Raw genomic sequence first — 24,402 nt, forward strand, 5'->3', positions numbered from 1 at the left:
AATTCTTTAATCACATTGGTTCACCGTATATTGTACGGTCAGTTTTCGTCAGGTATTGTTTATATTTAATTTTAAACAAAAAAATTTACCATGATGTCTGACCACACGATATACGATGAATAAATATAATTGAAGGATGTCTGGAATCCTTACGAAAAAGATTTTCATTATCTAAATATTACTTAAATCATTCCTCAAAAATTACCCAAAAAAAATTTTCCTTAGCATATCACTCCTCCATGACTTCCCTCTCATATTTTGTTGTTGCTACTAGTATGTACGTTTGACCAAAAAAAATGTTTTTTAATCCTAAGTTCGTCTCATGGAGGCATTGACGCTGATCACGAACAATATGAAAGAAATTTATTCATGTCTTTTTGGTTGGACAATGTGTTTATTCGCTTTACACTTAACTAGAGTGATTTAGAATAGAATAAATTGTAAAAAAAAAAAAAAAAAAAGGTTCTTGAATCTTGAGATACTATTGGTGCAGATCAAAGCAATTACAAGCGTCACCCAAAATACAACCGGGCAAACACTCAATGATTCAAGATTTGAGATGTTAAACTTACCTAACTTTCATATAAAATAAAAATAAAAAAAATAATAAAAAAAAAGCTCACCTAATTAAACATTTCATATTTATGCATTTACGCTCATCAAACCTATTTTTTTGTCGATGATACCCACGAAGGATAGCCCCACGTAATTTGTATGATTAATTATGGGTTTGTATAATCATTCATACTAGTGATAAAGATGATGACAGCAAAGATACACATAAAAACGAACCCTGTAGCTTTCTAGGTGGACCTTTTGAGATAAAAATTAATAATTCTTAAAAAACCTTGCTTTTCTAAGTGTTCAGTTGATAAGCAGTTCGTTTTCAATTTTTCATTTTTGTTTTTTTAATTGAAAATTGATTTTATTGAGTAACTACTTTAAGTCTTCTGTTAATTTTCAGTTTAAAAAAAAATTAAATAATGAAAACCAAAAACTGAAAGTCACATTAGCCTTGTTTTCAATTTTCATTATTTTGAAAACTGAAAGTAATTATCAAACAAATTTTAATTTTCAAAAAAAAAAAAAAGCAAACCGAAAAAGCAAAAAAAATTAAAAAAAAAGGTTATCATATGGGCCCTAACTTTATGTTTTTATATGTCTACTTTGCTATTTTACGGAGGTGTCCATGACATATACAATATGAACTCAACATAAAATTAATGAGGAAAATTGTTCACTTTTCCACACAAATCTAAGCATCCATCATCTCTTCGCTTTTCCTTCTTGTGTGTTTAGTAGTCATCGTTTTCTCACTCTATTAAGGAAAGCATTCGTGGTTATAGTTGCACTCCTACTTTATTGAGTGATTGTTTTCTCACTCTATTAAGGAAATCATTCGTAATTGTAGTCGCACTCTCACTTTATTGAGGAGTCTTTGTGGTTATGGTTGTAGTTGTTTTCTCGTTTTGTCAAGGTGAGTTCTTTGTAACACCAGTTTTGGTTTGTACACTAGGCAAAGAACTATGAGGGGAAAGCTCAACATTGATTGCAGGTGACTCATAATATAGCTTCTTTGTCAACGATTGCACCATATGATGCTGCGGGTTTCCCCTTTTGGTGCATTTATGATAGTTCTCCTACTTGCAATGTGTAGTTATCGTGAATTTCTTTCCTATTGGTTGGATTTAGATCCATTGTGTTTAAGTAATTGTATTGTATTTGGCATGTGTAGCCTCTTGGTTTGCTCTACCTTGACATGTTTATCTTATGTAAATTTTTGACAATTTATAAAGAAATTTCTTTTTAATATGAAAAAAAATCCATGACTTGTTAAGGAATTGGACTTGATTATGGATAATTCATGTATTCGTTAACTATAGAGGAATCAAAAGAGAAGTAAGGTCTACACCAAATTAGAAATTCAATTTCGCATTTTCAAGGAATCGGGAGTCGGGGGTGGTAATACAATAACCAACTTCAATGAGAATGTGGATATATTTGGGTGATGTGGGACACGAGTCACTAATACTGTTAAGAAAGCTGAAGTTTCAATCTAAAGCTTATTGACTAGGTGTAAACTAGTTTTCTAAGCACCCTTGTAAGATTTCTTAATCTTTTGATGGGGGTTAACTCACTCAAGATCTTCACAAACATTGTCAGAACAAAACAATTAGGTATCAAACTTACTCTAGATATGTATCTTTTTCATATTCTTGTAAGTTCGACATGCGACCTCCTCTAATCAAGTAAAGACAACTACTACTGTATTAAAGACTCATTGGTAAAAATATGTATTTCAATACGAATACGATATACTAGACCGGATAAATATAAACTTTATATAATTACTATATAAATCAGAAGAGTAAGACATCCATTAATTAATGAGTAATACATGAGATTGTTCTGTACGCAATAACATAATCGAAATACTTTATCGTCCTCCCTCTTGGAATCGAAAAGGCCACGAAACATATACATCATCAAACACACTTTTGGCTCCATATATACTTTAATTTTTGTTTTTTTTGGAAGCCCATATATACTTTAATTAACGTAGGAATGAATCGATTGATTTGATATCTAATTCCTAATTTTTACTTGTAACACACTTTTGGTCATTTAATACTATAATTTAGTGATTTTTTTAAATTTATTTATAAGTGAGAGGTCTTAAGTTCGATTCTCACTAAGGACGGATTTAAATCACATCATTACTAGCACATTGCGAGGCTTAACTCGCCCACCTCCCATCTCTTACTGTAAATAATCTCATTTGTTCAAAAAAAAAAAAAATCTCATTCTTTACTTTTGATCTTTATTTAATTTTTCTGGTAAATTGGGTCTACAGTCATACATGCTAATGGGATCCGAATCTCTATATTTAGAGATTATACATAGACCCGCATTTTCGCTACATCTAGACCACCATAATAATAATCTAACCTAAAATATGACACATCATTTAACATTGAATTTAATTAGTTTCATCTAATTTTTCTCTAAACTGATCCCTATCACCGTTTATATATATCTCAACCTATCATCCTTCTGGTACACTTTTTTTTTGGGGTAACAACGATTGCTTTAACTTAAAGCATGTGATTAGGTTGAGATCAGATGGAGTCTTTTCATTTCAATTAAAGTTTAATTAAACATTAATTAATTTCCACATTAAATTAGGCTAATTAGCTCCCCCACCGTCCTTTGTTTTGGTAATCAAATTTCGTAATTTTGGCTCCTGTAGACCCCTCTCTAATATAACAATAAGGAAGGTGATATATATATATATATATAATTTTATAAATAAATAATTCAACTACATTACAGGTGAATTAAGTGTTGTAAATAAAAAGCAAGCCATCATCAGCAAATGTCACTTCTTTTTTAATGTTTTTTTAGTTTTTCAAAATAAAAATCAAGTTGATGGATAATTGCACTTTTTCTCTATTTTCTCGTGCATCAAAAAATAATTTCCCAAACATGAAAATACAACAATATATCGTTCCCAAGCTCATTTTTCCACAAAATCTAGGGTGTCCAAGGGGTTTGAGCTTCCTCCTTCATGGCTTTGATATGTAGCAGGTTTCATAAATCCCACAACTGGTTTTACCAAACATGAAGATGGTCTCACGTATCCAGTGGCAAATGCATATTGGGACTTAGGTCGTCTTAAGACTAGTCGGAGTCCGAGAAACATACATGTGAAGGTCTTCCAAGGATCCTCTAAATGTATGGTACGAGTTTTTTTTTTGTGCAAACCAAATGTTTGACGAAATGCCTCCCGCATGTTGCGTCAACAACACTCTTCAAATTCTCTCAAGAATACTCATAAGATTGTTTTTTGTTCGGCTAACAACAACAAGCTTATCAAGTGTTCGAAGAAATTCCTTAGTAAATAAACTGAATTTTTTTTTTTTTTTTTTTTTTTGCACGCTCCACATTCTTTTCTATCTTAAAAAACTTGAACCTTTAACATTGTGATCCCTTAATATTCGAATCTTAAATCCACCACTACACATACCCATTGAGCATCTAATTCAGTATCCGAACGGATGTTCTCAAACAATCTATATTTTGTAGCCTTGAAAGCTGAATCCCACATTTAAAATGTGGTTGAAAGATATCCTAAATGCGTGAGTGTGTTCCATAAGTTCAGAAATCGACTTCAGCTAACACTTTTGATTTGAAGTCTCGAGTTGCTACCTACAGAAAGCTGAGCAGGAAAATACATTTTCTTGTTATTTTTATTTGATTTCTTTTTGTATAAGCGGTGATAGGGAGGAGCAAGTTGAGCTTAAGACCTTTAACCCTAAACCCTCACATTCGTGTGCGCGACTGATCATTCATATTTAGTATTTACACTTAAAAGAGGGTGGAGAGAATAAATTGATTACGAACTTATCATTTACGACATTCAAACTTAAGATTTATTTACTCACAAGTAAATAAAAATATCACTAAGCAACAATAATGAGAATTTTCTATGAGAATCGAACATAAAATCTATAAATTCCTGATGGAGATGAATATTATTAACCGTAATGCTAGAGTTTCTCTGTCCAAAGTCAGATGGTATATTCGTAAACAAGGACCGTCAGCGTATATTTGTAAACAAGGACCGATTATCCTCGGAATATTCCAAACCACCGGAGGCATTCAAATCACAGTGAAATCGCAAAGGTTTGACAAGGACAAACAAGCTCAGTACTCATTTATTAACCGAGCAAACTTCTTACCTTCCTGCGAAAAAAAGAAAAAAAAAAAGAATTTCGCATTCTTCCTTTCGGGAATGGAGGATTAGGAAAATCCTATTGATTGCAGCTCTCTCCAGACCTCCGGAAAAAGCGTGAAGAAAATGTAGAACACAATGTTATTTCTCAATCAAAATTTAGAACCACATAAATAAGAAATCCAAGTCGAAAGACCATTAAAACCAAGATAGGCAAAAAGCCGAGTCAACAAACGCGCAATATTCTAACAAAACAAAGCACAAAAATAGACTTCATCCCCCAATTTTAAACATAGAAAGTAAAGAAAGCAATAATATAGACTAGGATTACAACATGCATTCTGAACTTTCTCTGCCAATTGCTTAGCACTTGACCTCCTTCAAACCATGAGCAAAGTAGATAAATGTTGGGTCGGTCGCGCCGTCCTTGTAGTAGGCAAAGACCAAAACGCCATCATCATGCATGCTCTCCCCAACAAAGCTGCAAACAACAGCCGATTCAATGTTAATATCATTTAAGTAACATAGAAACGAGTGAACCCCCAACTGATAGGATCACGACATCAGATTATGATTACAGAACAATCAATCACCATGGGCGCAATATCAACAAAACTTACAATTGGAGGTCGCTGAGCTTCCCGATCAGAAACTTGGTTGCTGCCTCAATGTTCTTCTTGAACACCTCTTGGCTCTCCCCCTCCAACTTGGGTGTCAACAGTTTGATATACCTCTTCACCCATGTGACAAACTGCTTCTTGTCGTATGGAGGTTGCTCCTGCAAGCATCAGAAAATAACCATCAATTTCTACTCACAACGAACCTTGGAGAGCAACAGTACAGTAAGCACATACCTGAAGTCTAAATGTGTCAACAATGTCAACAACCTTGACGGCTTGATCATCAACACCCTCATCCTCACCTCCACCTTCAGCAGATGGATTTGCACCAATGTCTACATCAACAGCTCCTTGAACAACCCACTGCAAACCAAAAATCATTCAAACAACTTACAGTTAATCAACTACGCAATTCATAACAATCAACATATTAACCTTATACAAGTGATCCGTATCAGAATAAACCTATAACCACAAAGTTCAATAACAACCACCTTGACGACACCCCGCAGGAAAAAAAGCTTAAACTTCTACATTCAACTTTCAAATTACATTGCAAACAAAGCTAAATATTTCTAACGAGTGGTTAAACTTACAATAAAATTACAAAGACAGTTCAACAAGTGGGGAACGAAAATAAAAAAAACTAAAGAATCAACCAACTCACCTTGCCATCAACTTCCCAGAGCACTCCATTGTGGATTTCCCTGTATGGAAACGAGTCCGAGAGAAGCTCATCGCCTAAAATAGAAGCATGAATTTGGTCAACAACTTGATAAAAGAAATTTAACTAAATAAATTAGTTAAAGAAACCAAGAACATCATATTTAAAATTAAAATAAATAAATAAATAAAAACAGATCCAGCAGACATCATAAACAAATCTATAAACTTTACTAAGTTCAACTGTTCAAGTAGTTTACACAATAAGTTCAAAAATTGCGTCACAATATCCACCATATCCAAAGATATATCCAATCCCAATATTTTCTAATTACACGACTATCCCAACAACATATCAAAATTATAAATTAGCAAGTCTAACTTAAAATTCAAAAGCTTCGCACAATATAATTAACATGCGTACCAGTACCCAATTACATAAAATATATACCGAAAGAGTTCGAAAACCATAAATCACCGAAGCTTCATAAATTATAAACAACATGCAAAAGCACCCACAAACAAATTACATGCACACAATCACCACTAAATAAATCAAAACAATTAGCGCAGCAATAAATCGAAGGATTTGTAAAACAATTTACACGACGGGAAAGCAACAAATTGGAGCAAGATCCGTACCATAACCTAAAATTTGGAGATTAAACAGAGATCCAACTTCGTATTTTTTTCATACAGATTAGAACTAACGAATCGAAACTCTAATTTTGGAACCGAAAAAAAGAAAAACAAAACCCAAAACCCTAATTTGAACATAAGCAGGACAAGATTAGGGAAAAAACTTGTACCGGTGAGGAGGTCTTGGTAAACCAACATAATTGCGGCTCGGATCGCTCCAACAACAAAGATTAGGATTTGAGAGGAGGGCAGAGAGCGGCGCAGTAAAGGAATGAGAGGGTTTGAGAACGCCCTGGTAACCGATATATATAGGCGAGGCGAGGGTTTGGGAAGAACACGGAATGGCAGGATCGTGGGCAACTGTGAAATTACGGGAATGTACTCGCTTTTCTGTACAATTTCTTCTAAGCCATTGGGGATATTCGTTTCCAAGTCCGAGTAGAACGAGGATTTTTGGATGATTGGGTCGGACTAGTTCTAGCTTTGTTAGGAGTTTCTGGACTTTAATTTGGGCCGTAAATAGGCCTGTTGAATTGTAATAAAACCGGGCCCAATTAATTCAATTTTTTTAGAAATTGTTATTGGTACTTCAAAAATCTCATTCTACACTCCTCACAAGTGTATTTTTCTTTCCAAATATAGAAAATTTGGAGTGTAGAATGAGATTTTTGGAGTGTCAATTACAATTCCCTTTTTTTTTTGTCAAAGCAATTAATTCAAATTTAATTAGGACATTATTTACTTTTTTTTTTTTTTGTTAAAGGAAGTTATCTACTAATTTGAACAATAATCTTTTTATTGTTTTTGGTGGAATAGTTTGCACATTTATCTATATACAGGGTTTCTCAACCATTTCCTAAATATATCATGTTTGTCCTTATATTTTTCTTTTATCCTTAATTACTTCATTGTTAGAGTTAATTCAGCCTTAAGTACTCAGTTGCTCAATTATTAAGATTTGCTTAACTTTCCACCCATATGTATGCATGTAATTTTTGGTTTGGTCAAAATCGTCACATGTTCTTCGTTGTTCCTTTTGAGGTTATTCAAGTCATTTAATCGAACCTTTGTTGAAATTGAGTATCAACAACAAAAACCGACCGCGATTACAATTTAAAAATTTTTACAACCAAATTTCTTATCCTTTTTCAATTGCGCAAGGCAAACAAGGAAATTACATTATATGACTTTGATTGTCACACAAATTTCACGAGGATGCAAATAAAGCCAATACATTGTTCACGTATTGACAGACAGACGTCAATTGTTAAGCGAATAATATCCTCCCGCATTTAATATTATGACTCTGATAACAATTACGTGGAACGCATTACACTACCGTAACGCTCACATGTACGCATAATTTTTTAAATAAAAATTCAATGTATTTTCTAGAGCACATCGAAGATTGAATCACAACCGTCAGATTATCCTTGGCCCACTCATCATCAATACAACTTAAAAATGTTCAAACATCACCAAGCCTACAAATCCAAACATCAACCAGCCAATCACCATCCGACATATCAAAAACCCCTCCACGTGTCAGCCGCCTATTCCACCGCCTCAACGACCCTCATAGACTCAACCACAGGGAAACCAAACCCTCTTTTAATTTGCATTGATACACCTGCCACTCTGATAAAACAAGTTACCATATACAGACGCGGGAGAAACCCAAATTTGTTCAACTTTGGTACTCTGGCCGTATAAATATCTCTGTCTTTTTGCTCATCTCTGCTTCTTTGCTCCTCTTTACACTATTTCTCCCTGCCGTTTCTCGTGTGCTTGAAGAGCGCAAATGGATTCTCCGTCGTCCGTTTTGTCATCCGACGATGCCACAGCCGTGAAATGTTCCATCTGCATGGAGGGAGTCTCTGACAACTGTGGCCGCACTATCGTCAAGCTTCAGTGCTCTCACTTGTTTCACCTCGGTGAGCTAATTTTTATACCATTTTTTTCGCATGCACACCCAGTTTATTTCTGACATTTCAATCGAGCTGAGTTTGAAGAAGAATCAATGAACAAAAATAACCGTGATGTGTCAAATGAGAAAAAAGCGTGACCAAAAAAAAAAAATCATTTTCTTTAATTTAATTTCCTTTACTTTTGAACAATTTTTTTTTATTTAACTAAAAATTTTCCTAATGTTGTGTATGTGTATCCTTTGTATATTTATAGGATATCGATTTTGACACTCCTCTTTTAGCGGTCAGCACAACATGTTAAAAATTCCAGTTTTTGGGATTTGCTATATACACACACACACATATACTTGTGTATGTAAATATAACTATGGAGTGGGAGACATTAGATGCGGTCCCTAACTACTAATGTTATTTTATTGAAACTTTGGTGGTTTTCAATTTTTGATCCAAATCCCTGACATTAATGTAATAATGTATTTCTATTTGGATTATTATATTTTAAAATTAAAAACTGAAATTTGTGGTTGTTTTATATGAATGAGATTTTAATTAAAATTCATAATGTATGAGATTAAAAATATTAAAGAATAAATTATACTCTCTAATATATATTGTGTGTGTGTGTGTGTGTATATAAGCATGGGTATGTTCATCAAAACTAACCAAAAAATTATTGTACCAAAACATGAGTACATTTTTCAAAAACACAAAAAAATAAAAATAAAAATAAAAATAAAAAAATAAATAAATAAATAAATAAAGGCTTAATAACATTATTAAATTTCTTCCATTAAACTTGAATGGATACATTCTTTAATCAATGAATGAATTTTATATAAAAATGCGTACATTTTATATTAAAAAATGATACATTTTACATGTAATAAATCTGTGTATTTAAGAATGGGCACATTTAAGATTAAAAATTTGAAAATCATTTTATAAAAAATTAATGGGTACAAACTTATCCTTTTTTTTTTTTTTTGGGGAAATGTTTTGAATTGAAAATTAATTAGGAGTTTAACAAGGGTGTGAGCATTAAGATTGACACACCCCGACCGAGATCAGGGCGTGCTGGCCGTCACACGGAGGTGACGTAACCATGTGCACGTGCGGAAGCTAATAAGATAGTAATATAAAAAGCACGAATAATTAAAAACTAGCATACAAAGTACTAAGAACAAGTGCTAGCGTAAGTGAGATGCTAAGTTCAGAGCATTAAGTCTACAGCAGTCCAAAGAAAATGATTCGACAATAGTACACTCGAAGGTGACCCTACGCTGGTGAGCGTATGTCAGAAATGCCGGGAAAGCCCTCTGGGAAACCACCGAAACTGCTAAGCAACTAGAACCTGGAGGGACGCAAAACAAAAGCGTGAGTGGGCAAAAACAAAGCTTTTCGAAAACCATTTAGAAAATACATTCTAACCCCTCGCCGTAAAACCTGTATACTTCCCAGAAAATAAACATATATACGTAAGTATATAGATATGCCAATCATGCTCAAGAATATGCCATGTCAAAATCTCAGAATGAAATGCAAGTGCTCAGGTATAAATCATAACAATAACATATAATCTGGCAGCCGGAGTCACCTAACGTGACCTGTACGGCTGCATGTAGAGCTCAAATCTCAAACTCAATAACTGAACCTGCCCACGAGTCGGAACCACCTAAAGTGGTCTGTACGACAGGCCTGGGTGTAATACATATATATACGCTCTAGTGCTACGATCACGTGAAGGCTGTGCGAATAATCGCGGCTTACCTAGGAGTCGGAACCACCTAATGTGGTCTGTACGACAGGATTGTGCACCTAACTTGGATCCAAGCTGAGCGTGTGGTGCGGGAGGTGAACATCACGTGAAGGACTGTGCCCTACTCTGGGCGGGAGCACTAACACTGGGGGTGCAGGTTATGAGCTCTCTGAGCATCTCAAACCACTACTAAAATATAAACATGAATAACACTTACCTGACACTTACCTGTGCGTCCACAGCACCCAATATGCATATGTATATATATATACAACTACTAACGTAACCAACAATGCATGAATAACGATAATGTAATGCATGGCATGTAACTGATAACCATTTAATCAATTTCTGGGAAAAATATAGTATATAGGTATATACGGAAAACCAAAAGCCCACTCACTGGTATGTGGAAGGGTCGTAGCCTCCCTGCCTCGAGTGACCACGCTCGTCCTCGGGATACGTATCACCTATATGCGAAACAACTATAAAAACGTTAATTTTAAAGCACATAACCAACTTCTCGTAATAACTTCTCATACATTGCTCAAATTGGACAAATGAATATACCAACGTGCTCTACACAACCTCAGGATCACACCCAAATTTTTAGAAAAATTTTCCACCGCCGCACGCACCCCCATGCGCCGGCCACGCGCAGGCACGTGCCTGGCACGCTGACGGCGTCAACTGACGCCGTAAGGAATATTCTGTCAGTTTTGACAGATTCCGTTAACGGCGTCAGGAATATTCCGTCAGACTTGACGGAATATTCCGTCGCCTTCTCCGGCGAACCTCCGGCGCCAGAAAACTGGAAAAACTTCTAACTTCGATTTCTCTCTCGTTTTTCAACCATTTTTCGTGATTTTTGCACCAAAATGACGCCTAAAACTAGGAGAACACAACCATACAACTTTTAAGAGCCAAAAACTACGAGATCTTACCTGTCCCCAAACTCCAAATCCGGCCAACTTCGAATAAGGCGATCCTGACGTCCAAATTCTTCAAACGAACTACTCCGAGACTCCTTGGGACCACACCAAGCTACCTACGAGCTCCATTTCCCTTAAAACGTGAGAAAATGCGTTTGCATGAATAGTACCCCAAATCGGACCTTGTGAAATCAACGTGAAAACAGTGATAATCTTACCTGAAAATGGTACAGCTGCACTCCCCTCAACCTCACGAGCTTGACCGTGGTCTTGGTTCCCTCGATCTGTGGGTGTTTAGTATGTTTGTGTGTGTGTCCGTACGTGTTCGAAGGAAGAGGAAGGAATGGGGTTCACGGGAGAGAGATAGGGAAAGGGACAGAGAGATAGTGAGAGTGAGAGTGTGTGTGTGTGTGGCCCAACACATGCCAACATCACACAAAACAACCAATAACGAAAAAAGAACGAAGTAGGGGTAAAAGTGTCTTTTCACACGTACGTTTTGATATCTTCGGAACGGGATGTCACAAAGATCCTAAATCAATTACTAATTTTTATTTCAAAAAAATTATGTAACTGACATATAAATTAATTAATACATTAATGTTAGGGAACTGATCAATCAATGAACATTAGTAATTAGGGACCAGATACTAATTTTTCCTTATGGAATTAATATTTGTTCACAATTATTGTTTTGTTATTTCCTGAATGTGTGTTGATGCTGGAACTACCGACACTACGAGTTCAATAGTCAATGTCCTGAATGTGTGTTCATGAAAAACAAGGCTATCTGTGTTGTTTAAATGTGGATCAGGAAAACACTGGAGGATTTCGAAAAATCGGGTTGTCCGAAATTTGCTTTGCGATTCTGTGTGCCTAAGTTGTTCGAGAATCGGCTGTTTCAAAAGCATTGATGTAAACCTTAGAACTCAAGGGTGTTTAAATTGAGTTAATTAATAGTTGTTGGTTTTCTCACTAAACTTGGTTGGAGCTATTTCAAATGGCTTTTGGTCTAAATGTAGTGTGCTGGTTTATGCTTACCATTCATATGCTGGTTTATGGCTTTTCTCTTCAGATTGCATTGGTTCTGCATTCAATGTAAAGGGTGTCATGGAATGCCCTAATTGTCGCGAAATTGAGAATGGCGAATGGAGGTACTATGTATCTCGTAGCCCTGACCGTGAGCTCGACCTATCTGAGGACGAGATGGATTATGAGGACAGTCCTATAGAGTTCCTTGACATGGTAAAAGTAATCACAGCATTTATCAATATTGTTTTTTTTTTTTTTTCTCTTCTTTCAAATCAAACAAGCTTCACAGAAGTTGTAAAATTTGAGTGAATCGCGAGTACGAGCCAAGATACAATACGATGTGCACACCCCTGCAGAACAAGATGCGATAACTAATGCGCGTAGTTTATAAATCTGTAAATAGATAAAACCAATTTATATTGTTAGACTGTAAATTTCATCCATTTCGTGAGTAGCATTGTCCATTGCACACCATACCTGGATGTTTAATGCTCTTTGTACAAATATTTCTTAGTTCGTAAATACGTTTGTGGATGTTTCAGGGGCAACAGGGAACCATGCTACGCCGTTTCCATCATGGTGAATGGTAAGCACTGTTTCGACTCTCCAAGCAGTTTACTGAACTTCACAACATGATTAGTGCCTCTTTGGATCTTTGCCTTATATATGTATGTTTCAAACCTTGCAGGGAAACGGGATGGTTATCGCCTACCCGTCACAGTAAGTTCATCTTCTTTTGCTTTCACCTTAAGTTCAAATTATCAGTTGATATAAAGCTAGTTTCACGACAGGCTCAGAACCACCCCTTGAAGCGGATTTGCTCGACCCTTATTCGGTCTTTTCTGGTAATCCTTATACCTACAATCAATGGACTGGCCTTCCCGTACCCAGCGAGGTATTTCCTTCGAATCCTTCCCGGATTGACTGGGGACCCGAACCTTTAATTTGTGATAGCTGTACCAATTTGTTTTCAACTGGTGACTATACCGGCGGTGCTAATTGGTCTTCATATCCATCGGCAACCTTGAGTTCCGGGATTGATTATATTGGCATGCCAAATGCACCATTGATTCCTCGAGTTGTTGAGGGCGGGTAAGCTTTCGATATACTCAAATCTCCCAAGTCATATTGAAAACTGCATTGTGTTCATTGTCCTTCATTTTTCTTAAATACCGTCTTGTATCTTAATTACATGCACCTTTTCCGTGTCTCGTGCGTGCTCAAACCAGTTATGAATCCCCATTTGGTTTCGCTTATCAAGGAAGCAATGATCCCCCTCATCCCAACTTCCCAATGATGCAGCAGCTGCCAACCAATTTCCCTTCACAAGCGGCGCATGCTTCCATGGGAAGATCAAATGACTTGATGCACTGGCTTCGGGCAGGGCATACAACAACTTCACTTGGACAGACTGCAGACTCCATTCCATTTTCTGTGAACATGAACTCTAGCCTGTCATCAGCAACCAACGGTCATCACCTTGTCCAGGGAAACGGGGTCCAACCTCAACGACTGTTTCCAGAAGATGCCGGTTCTTTAACTTCTTTTTTCCCCGACGTAAATCAGTAAGCCGATGCCAGAGCAGAAAATGGCTTTGTTGCTACCCCTTCAATAACTAATACTTATTACTGCAACTGCATCGTTTGTTTCTATGAGAAGCATAAACTTTCTATACATTATAAAGTTGTTATTTCATGCTTGTTTTATGTAAGCAACCGAAGCAAAAACCAATAAAATAGGGTTTGGTCCGAAGGGGGGAATGCCTTGTAAATTGTTATTTCGTGCTTGTTTTATGCATTTCTTTTGTTTTTTTTTTTTTTTTGATACAAACGATATTGAAGGAGGGCTAAACATCATGCCCTTCCGCCATGGACGCTGAATTCGGCCTGTTTATCCCACAAGCCCAAAAGACTGACTTATCACCATTTAAGAGAGTAAAAATGTAATTTTATCTGTATACGAGTTGTTGTTATACCCTGATTAATTCTTAGGCATTTGAAAATTAAGAAATTGAACTTAGGACTGCCTAGGCACTGGCGGGTCGCGACTCTCACTAAAATAAAAAAATAAATAAGTTTCATTTTGCATTTTATTTTTTCACTAAATTATAAGAGACTTGTAAATATTTGGATGAACACTCGTTATATGATTGTTCCCCATGTTTTTAATATGTTCTGATACTCTATAATTTATATGTCATTTTATTTTTTAATTAACCCCAATACCATATTATGTATTTTTTTAAGTATAAATATACTTTATTTATATGTTATATAATAAATTTAATTATAATTAAAAAAAACCGCCTAAGCCACCGCCTAAACGCTTAGGTGCAAGACCCGCACCTACTGTCCTATTAGCGCCTAACGCCTCTTAAAACCTTGATAAGGAGCAATATACACTCTCCTATGCAACACAGTTTGAATTTCGCTCTCGTAATCTAAATGAGATTGAAATATTGTTCAAAATAAAAAAAACTATGGCAATTAAAACCTTTTTTTTTTTATATACAATTATATATTTAGTTTACGGTAAATAGTGGAAATATGGGCAAAACTACATAATGTATCACTCATTATAAATTGATAATAATTTTAAATTAATGTTTACAAGTATAATATAATCATCACATTGATATTAAATATAATGCTCGACCGTAAAATATAATTGTATTAAAGGAAAATTAATGAAAAATGTTTGAAAACTGAGTTTTAACCAAAATGACAAAACTGTATTGTAGGTGAATAGTACCATAAGTGACTTTTTAAAGTAAAAATATCATTAACGTTAAAAATGAACCGTATTAAGAATGATTCGTTAAAACTCCCTTGTATTAAAATAAAAAAGAAAGAAAACAATCGACTGAACCTCTGTAATAATAATTCTGACCGAAAAAACATTTGTAATAAGTGGAAAAATTCTTCTGCACCAAGTACCGACGTGGCGTGGTCTAATTGGCTGGATGACCATTCAATGGTGGCGATCAAATGGAGACTCGCTGTTTGAGTCCTCTGCTGTTGGTCCCTTCGTGTCCAAAACTCGGAAACCTTCTCTCTCACACGCATTCAAGCACTCACCTTTCGAGTTTCCGATCCATTTTCCAGGTAATTGTCTCCGTAATTATTTCAACAATTTGGACCTTAATTTTGTTTCAATGTGTATGCATCAGAATCTTTAATCTGCATTATTTCCTTTAAATTAGGACAAATTGAATTCACCGATTGGATAATCGGAACCGAAAACCCCCATTTGGGGATTCGAATTGAGATTGGGATCTGTCCAATTCGAACACTGGTTCGTCCATGCCAGCATCTCTTGTTCTTGTTACCGAGTTTTGGGCATTGGGTTTTTTGAATTGTTGAATCAGCAGTAGGTTTTTGACAATGGAAGGTAATAAGGATGAAGCTTTGAGGTGTGTTCGAATTGCCGAAGAAGCAATTGCTTCCGGCAACAAAGGGCGTGCGTTGAAATTTATTAAGATAGCACAACGGCTTAATCAGAATTTGCAAGTTGATGCACTTTTGGTTAAGTGTGAGGCGATTAATTCGGGGTCTTCCGCATCTTCTGTTGATGAGAAGGGTTCTAGTGAGATTAGGAAGGGGGCCGGTGTGGAAAAGTTGGACCGCGGTTTGAATGGGGAGGTTAATTATACCGAAGAGCATATTCAGTTGGTTAGGAAGATTAAGAGAAACAAAGACTATTACGCAATTCTTGGCGTGGAGAAGACTTGCTCGGGTGAGGACATTAGGAAGGCTTATAGGAAATTGTCACTGAAAGTTCATCCTGATAAGAACAAGGCTCCTGGTTCAGAAGAGGCTTTTAAGATAGTGAGCAAGGCTTTCAAGTGTTTGAGTGATGGAGATTCGAGGAGGCAGTATGATCAGACTGGACTGGTTGATGAATTTGAGTACAACCAGCAGCACAATAATATGAGGAGGAGGAGGAGAGGTGGGAATGACTTTTTTGACGATGATTTTGACCCTGATGAGATATTCAGGGCGTTCTTTGGTCAATCAGACATGTTTCGGACAGGTCGTGTTTATAGGACTAGTAGACCAGCTGGCCATCAGAGGGAGGAGTCTCAGGGAGGGGGACCTAACATCATGCTTCTTGTTCAAATATTACCTTTCTTGGTAATTGTGTTGTTAGCATATCTGCCCTTCTCGGAGCCTGTCTACTCATTGCAGAAGAATTACAACTACCAGATTCCCAAGACGACAGAGAAATATGGAGTGGAATTTTTTGTTAAATCGCAAGCATTTGATGAGAGTTATCCTGTTGGAAGTGTTGCTCGAGATAACATAGAGAACAGCGTTATCAAGGATTACAAAAATGTGCTTGTACACTACTGTCGGGTTGAGCTTCAAAGGCGTCACTGGAGGAAGAATCTACCTACTCCTCACTGCGACAAATTGAATAACCTTGGAGTAGCATGAAGGTTAGATATTTTATTTTTCAAAAAAGAAAGATCTATAACTTTTGCTTGTTCATTGTCTGCTTGATTAGAACACGTCTTCCACTGTCCTAACCTTAGCTTTTTCTGAATTCAGCCTACTGGTTGAATTATCAACTTAAACAGTTGCCTTGTATCCGGGTGCTGAATCCTCATCTTTTTTAAGCAGCTTTACCATGTGGACCTATTGTGTGAATTGCATGATCCTCTACGGGAGTTTAACGTTGCTCTTTCCTTTTCGTGCTATGTGTGTTTTCAGCACAAATTACTGACCCCTACTTATTTCTCAGCAACCGTGCAGTTTTGAAATTTAAGTCCCTAGAAGCATAATTCATGGACAATACGTAAGTTGCAGTGCCAAACACTAAAAGCAGTTTTCCGTGTTTGGGTACTTTGAGTGCTTTCGTTTTAGTGTAGAACTGTAGATCCTTCCCAGCCTTGTTTCTAACCCTGGCCAAATATGTTAATTTGAATCCATGTGTCTTGTTTCTTTGTTGGTTGGTAATTTGGTATCATATTTCAAGTTAACCATTTAACGACGTTCTGTATTTTCACTTTTTATTAAGCAGAGACTATACGGCTGAAGTGGATGTTTAGTGCCACTACGTCAAACCTGGACTCAAAGTACAGCTGGTTGATATTGTAAATGCTCCTGTCGACTTCTTTGGAAGTGACCAAGGGTTGCATATCCTCTCCGATATTACTAGCTGGCCACACAGCTGTTCAGGAATGTGGTCCAGGATAGTGGTAGCGAGGGTTTTCAGCACCCGAATGGCATATCATTTGGCTAGAAATAACAGTGTACACAACTCTTGAAATAACCTGTGAGGTCAATACTAGTTACGAAAGTTTATGAAAAGTTGAGCAATAGGTTTGTGATAGTGATTATTTCCGCCTTAAAACCCTACAGTTTTCTTTGTATTCTTTTTATCAGACAATGCAGTTGCTGTTTACTGTTTCCTTGTATTTGGTTCAGATAGAAAGCATGTCTGTATGCAAGTAGCGATCCATGCAACTTAAGCATCTGCCTTTATTGTTGGTTATTTGTTGTTTCGAAGAATTTATATCGTTTCTTGCGTCTTTTTGAGTGTGGAGGAAACTATGTTGCTTTGATTTAGCACTATTGTCTTATGTCAGTGTCATAGAGTTGTTAGAGAACAGTTTAATCCTCACTGTCGCGGACTCCTGGCTCCGTGTACCGCATAGACGAGTCCTCCTCCTCCGAGTATGCATGTGACATGTATAGCGCAAGAGTCTGCTTGCCTTGGACCTGTTCAGGGGATCAAAACAGAAGGTCACTAGTGTCCTATGGATGGGTAAGAACATCTCTAAGACCAAATCCAACCCTGGGCTAAAAGCCAAAGTTTTACATTCCCCCCCCCTCCCCTTTGCCCCCGCCTCCGCCCCTGCCCCCGCCCCCAAAAACTCAACCCAACCCAACCTAAATGTTTGGGCTAAAAGCCAAGAGCCAAACCAAAGCCAAATTCCACCCAAAATTTAGCATAGAAATCAGTGTGGGCCCCACCGGTGCGCCTGAAACCGGGCGTTTGTGCGCCACACACCCCTCACTCACTCGCCAAACGCGTGCGATGCGCGAGCTATCAGCCCGACTGGCTTGTCGGCCACGTTCCCCAGGTGCTCCAACAGTTTTATTGATCTGACGGATGGAATCAATAGGCAGTTGGTTGATCCAACGACCTAGAATCAAACTTTTTTTTATTTTTTATTATATATTTGTGTATATTAGAGGTCGTAATTGGACCTGTGAGGAAGATGTTGCTTTATGCTTGGTATGAGTTTCTATTAGTGAAGATGGTGCAGTTGGCATGAATCAAAATAAAAAGGTTTTGTGGGATAAAATCATTGAAAAGTTTCATAAAAACTACAATGGCGTGGCGGGAGGGAAGGTGGTGGCGTTTACGATCGGTGGAAAACTATCAACAAAGCATGCACTTTAGGAAAGGGAATCTTGGAGAGAGCCGTGACTGACATGACTAGTGGAATGAGTGCCGCATAAATTGTGAGTTTTTTTGTTGATATTTTATTTGTCATGTACATAATATTATTTTTCAACTAATTGTTTTTATGTATTTTTTGCATAGGGTGACAAAGTAATGACAATTTACAAGACAAGAGTAACAGCAAAAAATCAACCTTTTAAGTTGCATCATGCTTGGGACATCCTCAAGGATTGTCCAAGGTGGACAACCGATGCGGACCAACAATGGGGAAGATTATTTCAACGTGAAGCCGCACCGACAAATGATGGAGATGAAGGTGTCAATGAAATGACCCCAACTTCTTCTATTACAAGGCCCTCGGGAAGAGATAAACAAAAGGAAGCAAAGAGAAAAAGGGAAGTCCCAAGAGCTGATGAGTGGACACATTGCTACCGGATTTGCAAGATTGTTCAAAAGCCATAGCTTTTGGCAAGAAGAAGCTACCCGAATGCGTTTGGCCATGAAGGAAGAAGGGGATAAGGAGCAAGAGAGGTTCGAAATTAATTTCATAATGGAGGATTTCAACAAATACACTTTAGAGATGAAGAAGTTCGTACGTGGTAAGCAAAAGGAAATTTTGCGAAAGTATGCCATAAGGAGTATATTTCAAGATGATAAATCACCTCAAGGCTATATCCCAAGTCCACCACCAAGTCAAAATGGTGGATATCATTAAGTTTATGTAGTTTATGAATTATCGATTGTATTAAGTTTATGTGGTTTATAAATTGTCGTTTATATTAAGTTTTTGTACTTTATTAATTGTCATGTGTATTAAATTTATGGCTTATTAATTATTGTTTCTATTAATCTAGATGTCTTCAATAATTATTGTACGTATTATTGCACACTTTGATGTACAATAGATGCCTTCAATAATTCAAACGACATTCAATAATTTTGAAAACGTACTAGACAAAAGACTTTGCACAAGAAAACACTTCAATTTATTACTAGAAAATACTAACATAGTACACTTAGAATTATTACATAAAATAACAACATAGCGCACTTAAAATTAACACAAGAACACATTAATACACCAACATCATCAACGTTCACCTTCTCGGCACCATATATGCTCAACCAAATCCTTGCGGAGTGTGTCATGACCTTGAGGAGTTTGAATTCTATTTAAACGTCTCATATACTCATTCAATGTGACCCTATCCTGTTGGGTCTCATATGTGGTTGCAGCAAGATATTCTACATCTTTTGCCATATCTCTTGCATGTGTTGGTTGGTCATCATCCACATCTTCCTCTGAATCTTCTTCAATTTCAATGTACTCATCTTCCACAATCATGTTGTGCAAAATTATGCACGTCATCATGATTGAATAGAGGTCTTCAGTATGCCACAATCGTGCAGCCCCTCTAATAATGGCCCATCGAGCTTGTAGGATCTCGAACGCTCTCTCCACATCTTTCCTGTAAAACTCTTGCCTCTGTGAAAATAATTTCTTCTTCGCACTATCGGGATGAGAATAACTTTTGACAAATGTAGACAAATTAGGATAAATACCATCAGTTAGGTAGTAACCTATCTCATACCTATTACCATTTACCTTTTAATGATATTCTAGTGCCCATCTATTGACAACATCATCGAACAGAGGAGAAGATCAAAGAACGTTGATATCGTTGTTTGATCCAGGAACGCTGAAGAATGCATGCCAAATCCATGTGTTGTAAGACGCCACAGCCTTGAGCACAATGGTTGGCTTGTTATGATGGCCCTTGAATTAGCCAGCCCAAACTGTATGACAACTCTTCCACTCCCAATGTATACAATCGAGACTTCCTATCATGCCAGGGAAACCTCTTTTATCTTCCTTGCGTAGAAGCCTCTTCAAATCTTCACGATTTGGCTTATGGAGGTATGTGGCTCCATATATGGCTTCAATTGCCTTACAGAAATGCTTCAGGTTCTCAATAGCAGTAATCTCCGCAAGTCGGCAATATTTGTCAATTGAGTCTGCAGAGCACCTATTAGCTGGCATTCGAAATGTAGATGTGAGCTTCTGATGAGGTGATAGACTTTGTCAGCCTACGATATTTTTCTTCTTTGCAAAGTACTGGTCATGATTGACAACTACGTTCAAGATGCTTTCAAAAAGCTCTATCCTCATCCGAAACCGCCTCCGAAAATCTTGAGCAGGATATCTCGAACGCTCGATGAAATAATCATTCATCATTCGATCATGACACTCTTCTCTATCATGATGCACAAATGAATGTCCATTGACAAAATCACGATAGCTAGATTCAGCATGGTGCTCATATTGCATAAGCGAGCTTGCAAATTCGGCTTCTGCGTTGATCATTTTTTGCATCTGCATTGTCAAGGCTTGCTTGGTATTGTGCCATCCACATTGCCCTGTTACGCCTTCTTCTATTACTTATTGATGAGATATTGAGGATTTTTAAGAAACAAAAACACTTTGAAAGTTGAAAGATTGGTGAATATGTTGTGTGATGGTTTGATATTCAACCTGTGTTTATATAGAAGATGATTGAAGGTTTCAGTTTCATGTGTTTTGTATATATTTTGGTATGTGTTTCGTGTGTGCCATGTGTTTCACATGTGTTTTGTGTGTGCTTCATTCATCTGTATTATGTGTTTTGTATATGCTTCACATGTATTATGTGTGTCTTGTGTGTTTCATGTATTTTGTGTTTATACATCTCTATCATGATTTTCATATTCTTTCGTAGTGTTTCATGAGTTTCATGTATCGATTTAGTGATTTTTCCATATTTATTGAAATTTAAATATTTTTAGATTAAAATGTTCAAAAAATTAATTTACGATAGTCTACATAATTTTTTTAAAAAGTTAATTTAAGAAAAAAATTAGCCTAAGTTCATTCTTTAATAATCTGATGCTAAAATTTTAGGTCAGAAAGGTTGGAGTAGAAAAGCTGTTTATGGGCTAAAATTTTTAGCTTTTAGCCCAAGGGTTAGAAATGGCATGGGAATATATGATATCTTCACAATTTTAGTCCTGAGTGAAAATGCTTGGTTGCTACTTGCTACTGCTCATTATAACTTCATCAGACGTTCAATGTCAGAAATTGTGATACCTCCCTACCCAATTTCTTTACGAGCTTGGGTCATCCTTCTAAGCAGGGGCGGACGCACGTTAGGGCAAGAGTGGGCAGTTGCCGGTTCAAGAGTCGGCGTTCGACCATTCATTCCACTCAAGGTCTTTGAGTCTGAATTCCGATCACATGCCTTTGTAATGTCTATATCTCACATTCTAATCTTTCTCATCTAATATTTTGTGATCCGTTCATTACTAACTTGATATCAATCTGTTGTCTCTAGAAAGTCCGTCACTCAAATATGACCTAAAAAGGTTATAATAGTTGAATTTGCCAAACCCGGCCCTCGCAAACCCTGCACATGTTCATGTCAGTCCACTGCATCTGCTTAATTATAATATAGTACAAAGAAGGAAGGATCGTTTGCTTCTTTCTCCACCATTTTTTAATTTTGTATCACGTTCCCACTTCACTTTCTTCAGGACAGATACGCAAAGATTGCATCCCAAATTCTTCACTACTAAACTTATTAAACATAAATATAACTACAAGATAATTTATTAAATATAAATATAATTACAAGACTAATGAAACTTATTACTTAAAAAGAAAATTATCAATCTTGAGCCCAATGCATCTAAGAGTAAATTAGATCAAATCAAAAGAGTGTTCGCGAGATACTTAGTACTACTGTCTAGTTAAATTCTTTTTCATTTGTAAATGAGAAGTTTTAGATTTAATTCTCACAAAAACGAATTTAAATTACATTATTATTGGCATATTGTGAAGCTAAGCTCATTTCTCTTTTCCTTAATATAAATTATTGTTTGTTATAAAAAAATTAAAAAAAATAAAGGAACGTCCACGTGCCCACATGAAAGAATGAATAAGGGAGGTAATTTTTGTTCACCATTTTTCACTTTTGAACATAAATTATATTATTACTAACATATCGATATTATTACTAACATATCGTGAAGCTAAGCTCGTTTCTCTCTTCTTTAATATAAATTATTATTTGTTAAAAATAAAAAAAAAGCATCCACGTGCTCGAGTGAAAGAATGAATAAGGGAGGTAATTTCTGTCACCATTTTTCACTTTTGAACATGATTTTTTAATTGAGCAATTGAACAAATTAAATAAAAATCAAAAGTTAAAATTCAACCAGAGTGCATAAAGTAAAAACGGAATGTGCAGAAATCACTCATTTCAACAAATAAGGCCATAAAGTACGGAGCGAAGATGGCAGGCAAGACGCTCCTCGCACCGACACTGTCCCTCAACTATTTTAAATGATCAAAATATCCTCATGTTATCACCCTGAAATTCCATTCGTCACCTCGTTATTCCCTCTAATTACAATTCAACCCCACCCCCAAGCCAGGTTCATTCATACATGAAAAGAAGTTTGAGGACGTACCCCAATACTAATACTCCTAAATCCCTTCTAAGCTGTATAATTAACTGTAATACACAAATACAAGCATTAAAACTCGGCCGGATTTACGCCGTAACTAATCATCCCCGTCGTCGCCGCCGCCAAAGATCGAAACCCTATTGTAAAGAAGGAATATGACGAGGACGAGAAACAATGCAACCCCAACCGGCGAGCCACTGACTCTGTGGATGGTGTCGGGCTCCCCGGTCGAGAACAAGGAGGAGACGAACGAGCCGCTGTCCGATGACAGAAACTGAATAGTGAGTAGGAGAATAATGGGGAGAAGGAGAAGACCCAACGGGCTCAAAAGCTCGGAGATACCTTCGGTTATGGCCTCTCCTTGGTCACCTAGAAAGTACGGCACCATGATCACCGCCACGACCACCACAGCTAGCAGAATCCCGTGAGGGGGAGTTCCGGCTGGCCTCTCTTGATCTATCATTTTTGTGTTTGTATTTTCTGGTATGACTTTTGTGTTTTTGGTTTGGTGGGGTGGGGGGATTAAAATAGGGTTGGCTGTGACGCGTTTGGGTGAGGAGCGTGAAGGAAGTGCTTTTGAAAGGAGTGCTTGGAGAACGAGAAAGTTGATGTGTTATTATATGAATGCTATTTGGGTTCCGATTCGGAGATCTAAATTTGAATTTTTTATTTTTTTTTATTTATTTGGGTGGATGACGATGATAAGGGAGGGCAGCAATCGAAATTCAAATGGAACTTTCTTTTTGTACTTTGGTTAGAAAGAAAAGGACCGAATTATTTTTAAATCTTAGTTTGTTAGAAAAATAAAAGGAACGAGTTATTATTTTGGTCACTATAGTTTTAGTTTGCAACGATAATTTTATCGAGATGTTTGATTAAATTAAGTTATTGGGCGCCAAAATTACAATATAAAATCACAAAACTTGAAACGGTATGGGTCAAAGTGAAACTTGGCCAAAACAAAGAGAAAAAATAACGTAAAAGCCAAGGGACATATTTTTCTGGTCAGTTGTTAAGGGGACATGGTTTTAGACTATTTTTCTGTGTGGTAAGAAATTCTCAGAAAAAGAAATAGATTTATTTTGATTTTATTCGCCGGACTCTGATAAATGGTGTTCGACAAATGTGAAAAGTTTAAAACATATGTGTGTTTTTTTGTCAAACCGAGTCCGTTTGTGGA

At 36.6% G+C, this 24,402-nt stretch overlaps 4 protein-coding genes across 6 annotated transcripts; 2 read left to right on the forward strand and 2 right to left on the reverse strand.

Moving 5' to 3' along the window:
• Positions 1-4,909: 4,909 nt before the first annotated feature.
• TCTP (translationally controlled tumor protein) lies at positions 4,910-7,097 on the reverse strand. Its single transcript, XM_088683203.1, has 5 exons — positions 6,828-7,097; positions 6,023-6,096; positions 5,590-5,718; positions 5,356-5,513; positions 4,910-5,216 (listed from the first exon to the last, which is right to left on the reverse strand). Exons 1-5 carry the CDS (start codon positions 6,853-6,855, stop codon positions 5,099-5,101), a joined length of 507 nt encoding a protein of 168 aa, XP_088539329.1. The 5' UTR covers positions 6,856-7,097; the 3' UTR covers positions 4,910-5,098.
• A 1,361-nt stretch (positions 7,098-8,458) lies between these two features.
• On the forward strand, positions 8,459-13,947 carry LOC137736183 (uncharacterized). Its single transcript, XM_068475507.2, has 6 exons — positions 8,459-8,591; positions 12,349-12,518; positions 12,848-12,891; positions 12,994-13,025; positions 13,097-13,397; positions 13,535-13,947. Exons 1-6 carry the CDS (start codon positions 8,459-8,461, stop codon positions 13,872-13,874), a joined length of 1,020 nt encoding a protein of 339 aa, XP_068331608.2. The 3' UTR covers positions 13,875-13,947.
• Positions 13,948-15,169: 1,222 nt separating this feature from the next.
• Positions 15,170-17,838, forward strand: LOC137737418 (chaperone protein dnaJ 49). 3 transcript variants are annotated; one of them, XM_088683230.1, is made up of 3 exons: positions 15,170-15,409; positions 15,508-16,743; positions 17,049-17,838. In XM_088683230.1, the coding sequence occupies exon 2, from the start codon at positions 15,689-15,691 to the stop codon at positions 16,739-16,741; it is 1,053 nt and encodes a 350-aa protein (XP_088539356.1). In that variant the 5' UTR covers positions 15,170-15,409; positions 15,508-15,688; the 3' UTR covers positions 16,742-16,743; positions 17,049-17,838. The 3 variants fall into 3 exon arrangements, with proteins under 3 accessions (XP_088539356.1, XP_068332978.2, XP_088539357.1); XM_068476877.2 differs by having other exon boundaries at positions 15,240-15,409; positions 17,328-17,838; XM_088683231.1 differs by lacking the exon at positions 17,049-17,838 and adding an exon at positions 16,856-17,042 and having other exon boundaries at positions 15,273-15,409.
• A 5,146-nt stretch (positions 17,839-22,984) lies between these two features.
• On the reverse strand, positions 22,985-23,818 carry LOC137738045 (uncharacterized). Its single transcript, XM_068477649.2, has one exon. The coding sequence runs from the start codon at positions 23,683-23,685 to the stop codon at positions 23,320-23,322; it is 366 nt and encodes a 121-aa protein (XP_068333750.1). The 5' UTR covers positions 23,686-23,818; the 3' UTR covers positions 22,985-23,319.
• Between the last annotated feature and the right edge of the window lie 584 nt (positions 23,819-24,402).

The sequence above is a fragment of the Pyrus communis genome, chromosome 13 (assembly GCF_041283825.1).
Source record: "Pyrus communis isolate YQ-2024b chromosome 13, ASM4128382v1, whole genome shotgun sequence".
In the NCBI taxonomy this organism is placed as follows: Eukaryota; Viridiplantae; Streptophyta; class Magnoliopsida; order Rosales; family Rosaceae; genus Pyrus; species Pyrus communis.

Excerpts from the sequence above, each read along its gene's own strand:
- TCTP (XM_088683203.1), bottom strand. The coding sequence starts at position 6,855 with ATGTTGGTTTACCAAGACCTCCTCACCG. Across the intron at positions 6,097-6,827 it reads TTACCAAGACCTCCTCACCG|GCGATGAGCTTCTCTCGGAC; the intron begins GTACAAGTTTTT and ends CTTCTATTTTAG. Across the intron at positions 5,719-6,022 it reads TCTGGGAAGTTGATGGCAAG|TGGGTTGTTCAAGGAGCTGT; the intron begins GTGAGTTGGTTG and ends TTTGGTTTGCAG.
- LOC137736183 (XM_068475507.2), top strand. The coding sequence starts at position 8,459 with ATGGATTCTCCGTCGTCCGTTTTGTCATCCGACGATGCCACAGCCGTG. Across the intron at positions 13,026-13,096 it reads GTTATCGCCTACCCGTCACA|GCTCAGAACCACCCCTTGAA; the intron begins GTAAGTTCATCT and ends GTTTCACGACAG. Across the intron at positions 13,398-13,534 it reads CCTCGAGTTGTTGAGGGCGG|TTATGAATCCCCATTTGGTT; the intron begins GTAAGCTTTCGA and ends TGCTCAAACCAG.
- LOC137737418 (XM_088683230.1), top strand. The coding sequence starts at position 15,689 with ATGGAAGGTAATAAGGATGAAGCTTTGAGGTGTGTTCGAATTGCCGAA.
- LOC137738045 (XM_068477649.2), bottom strand. The coding sequence starts at position 23,685 with ATGATAGATCAAGAGAGGCCAGCCGGAACTCCCCCTCACGGGATTCTG.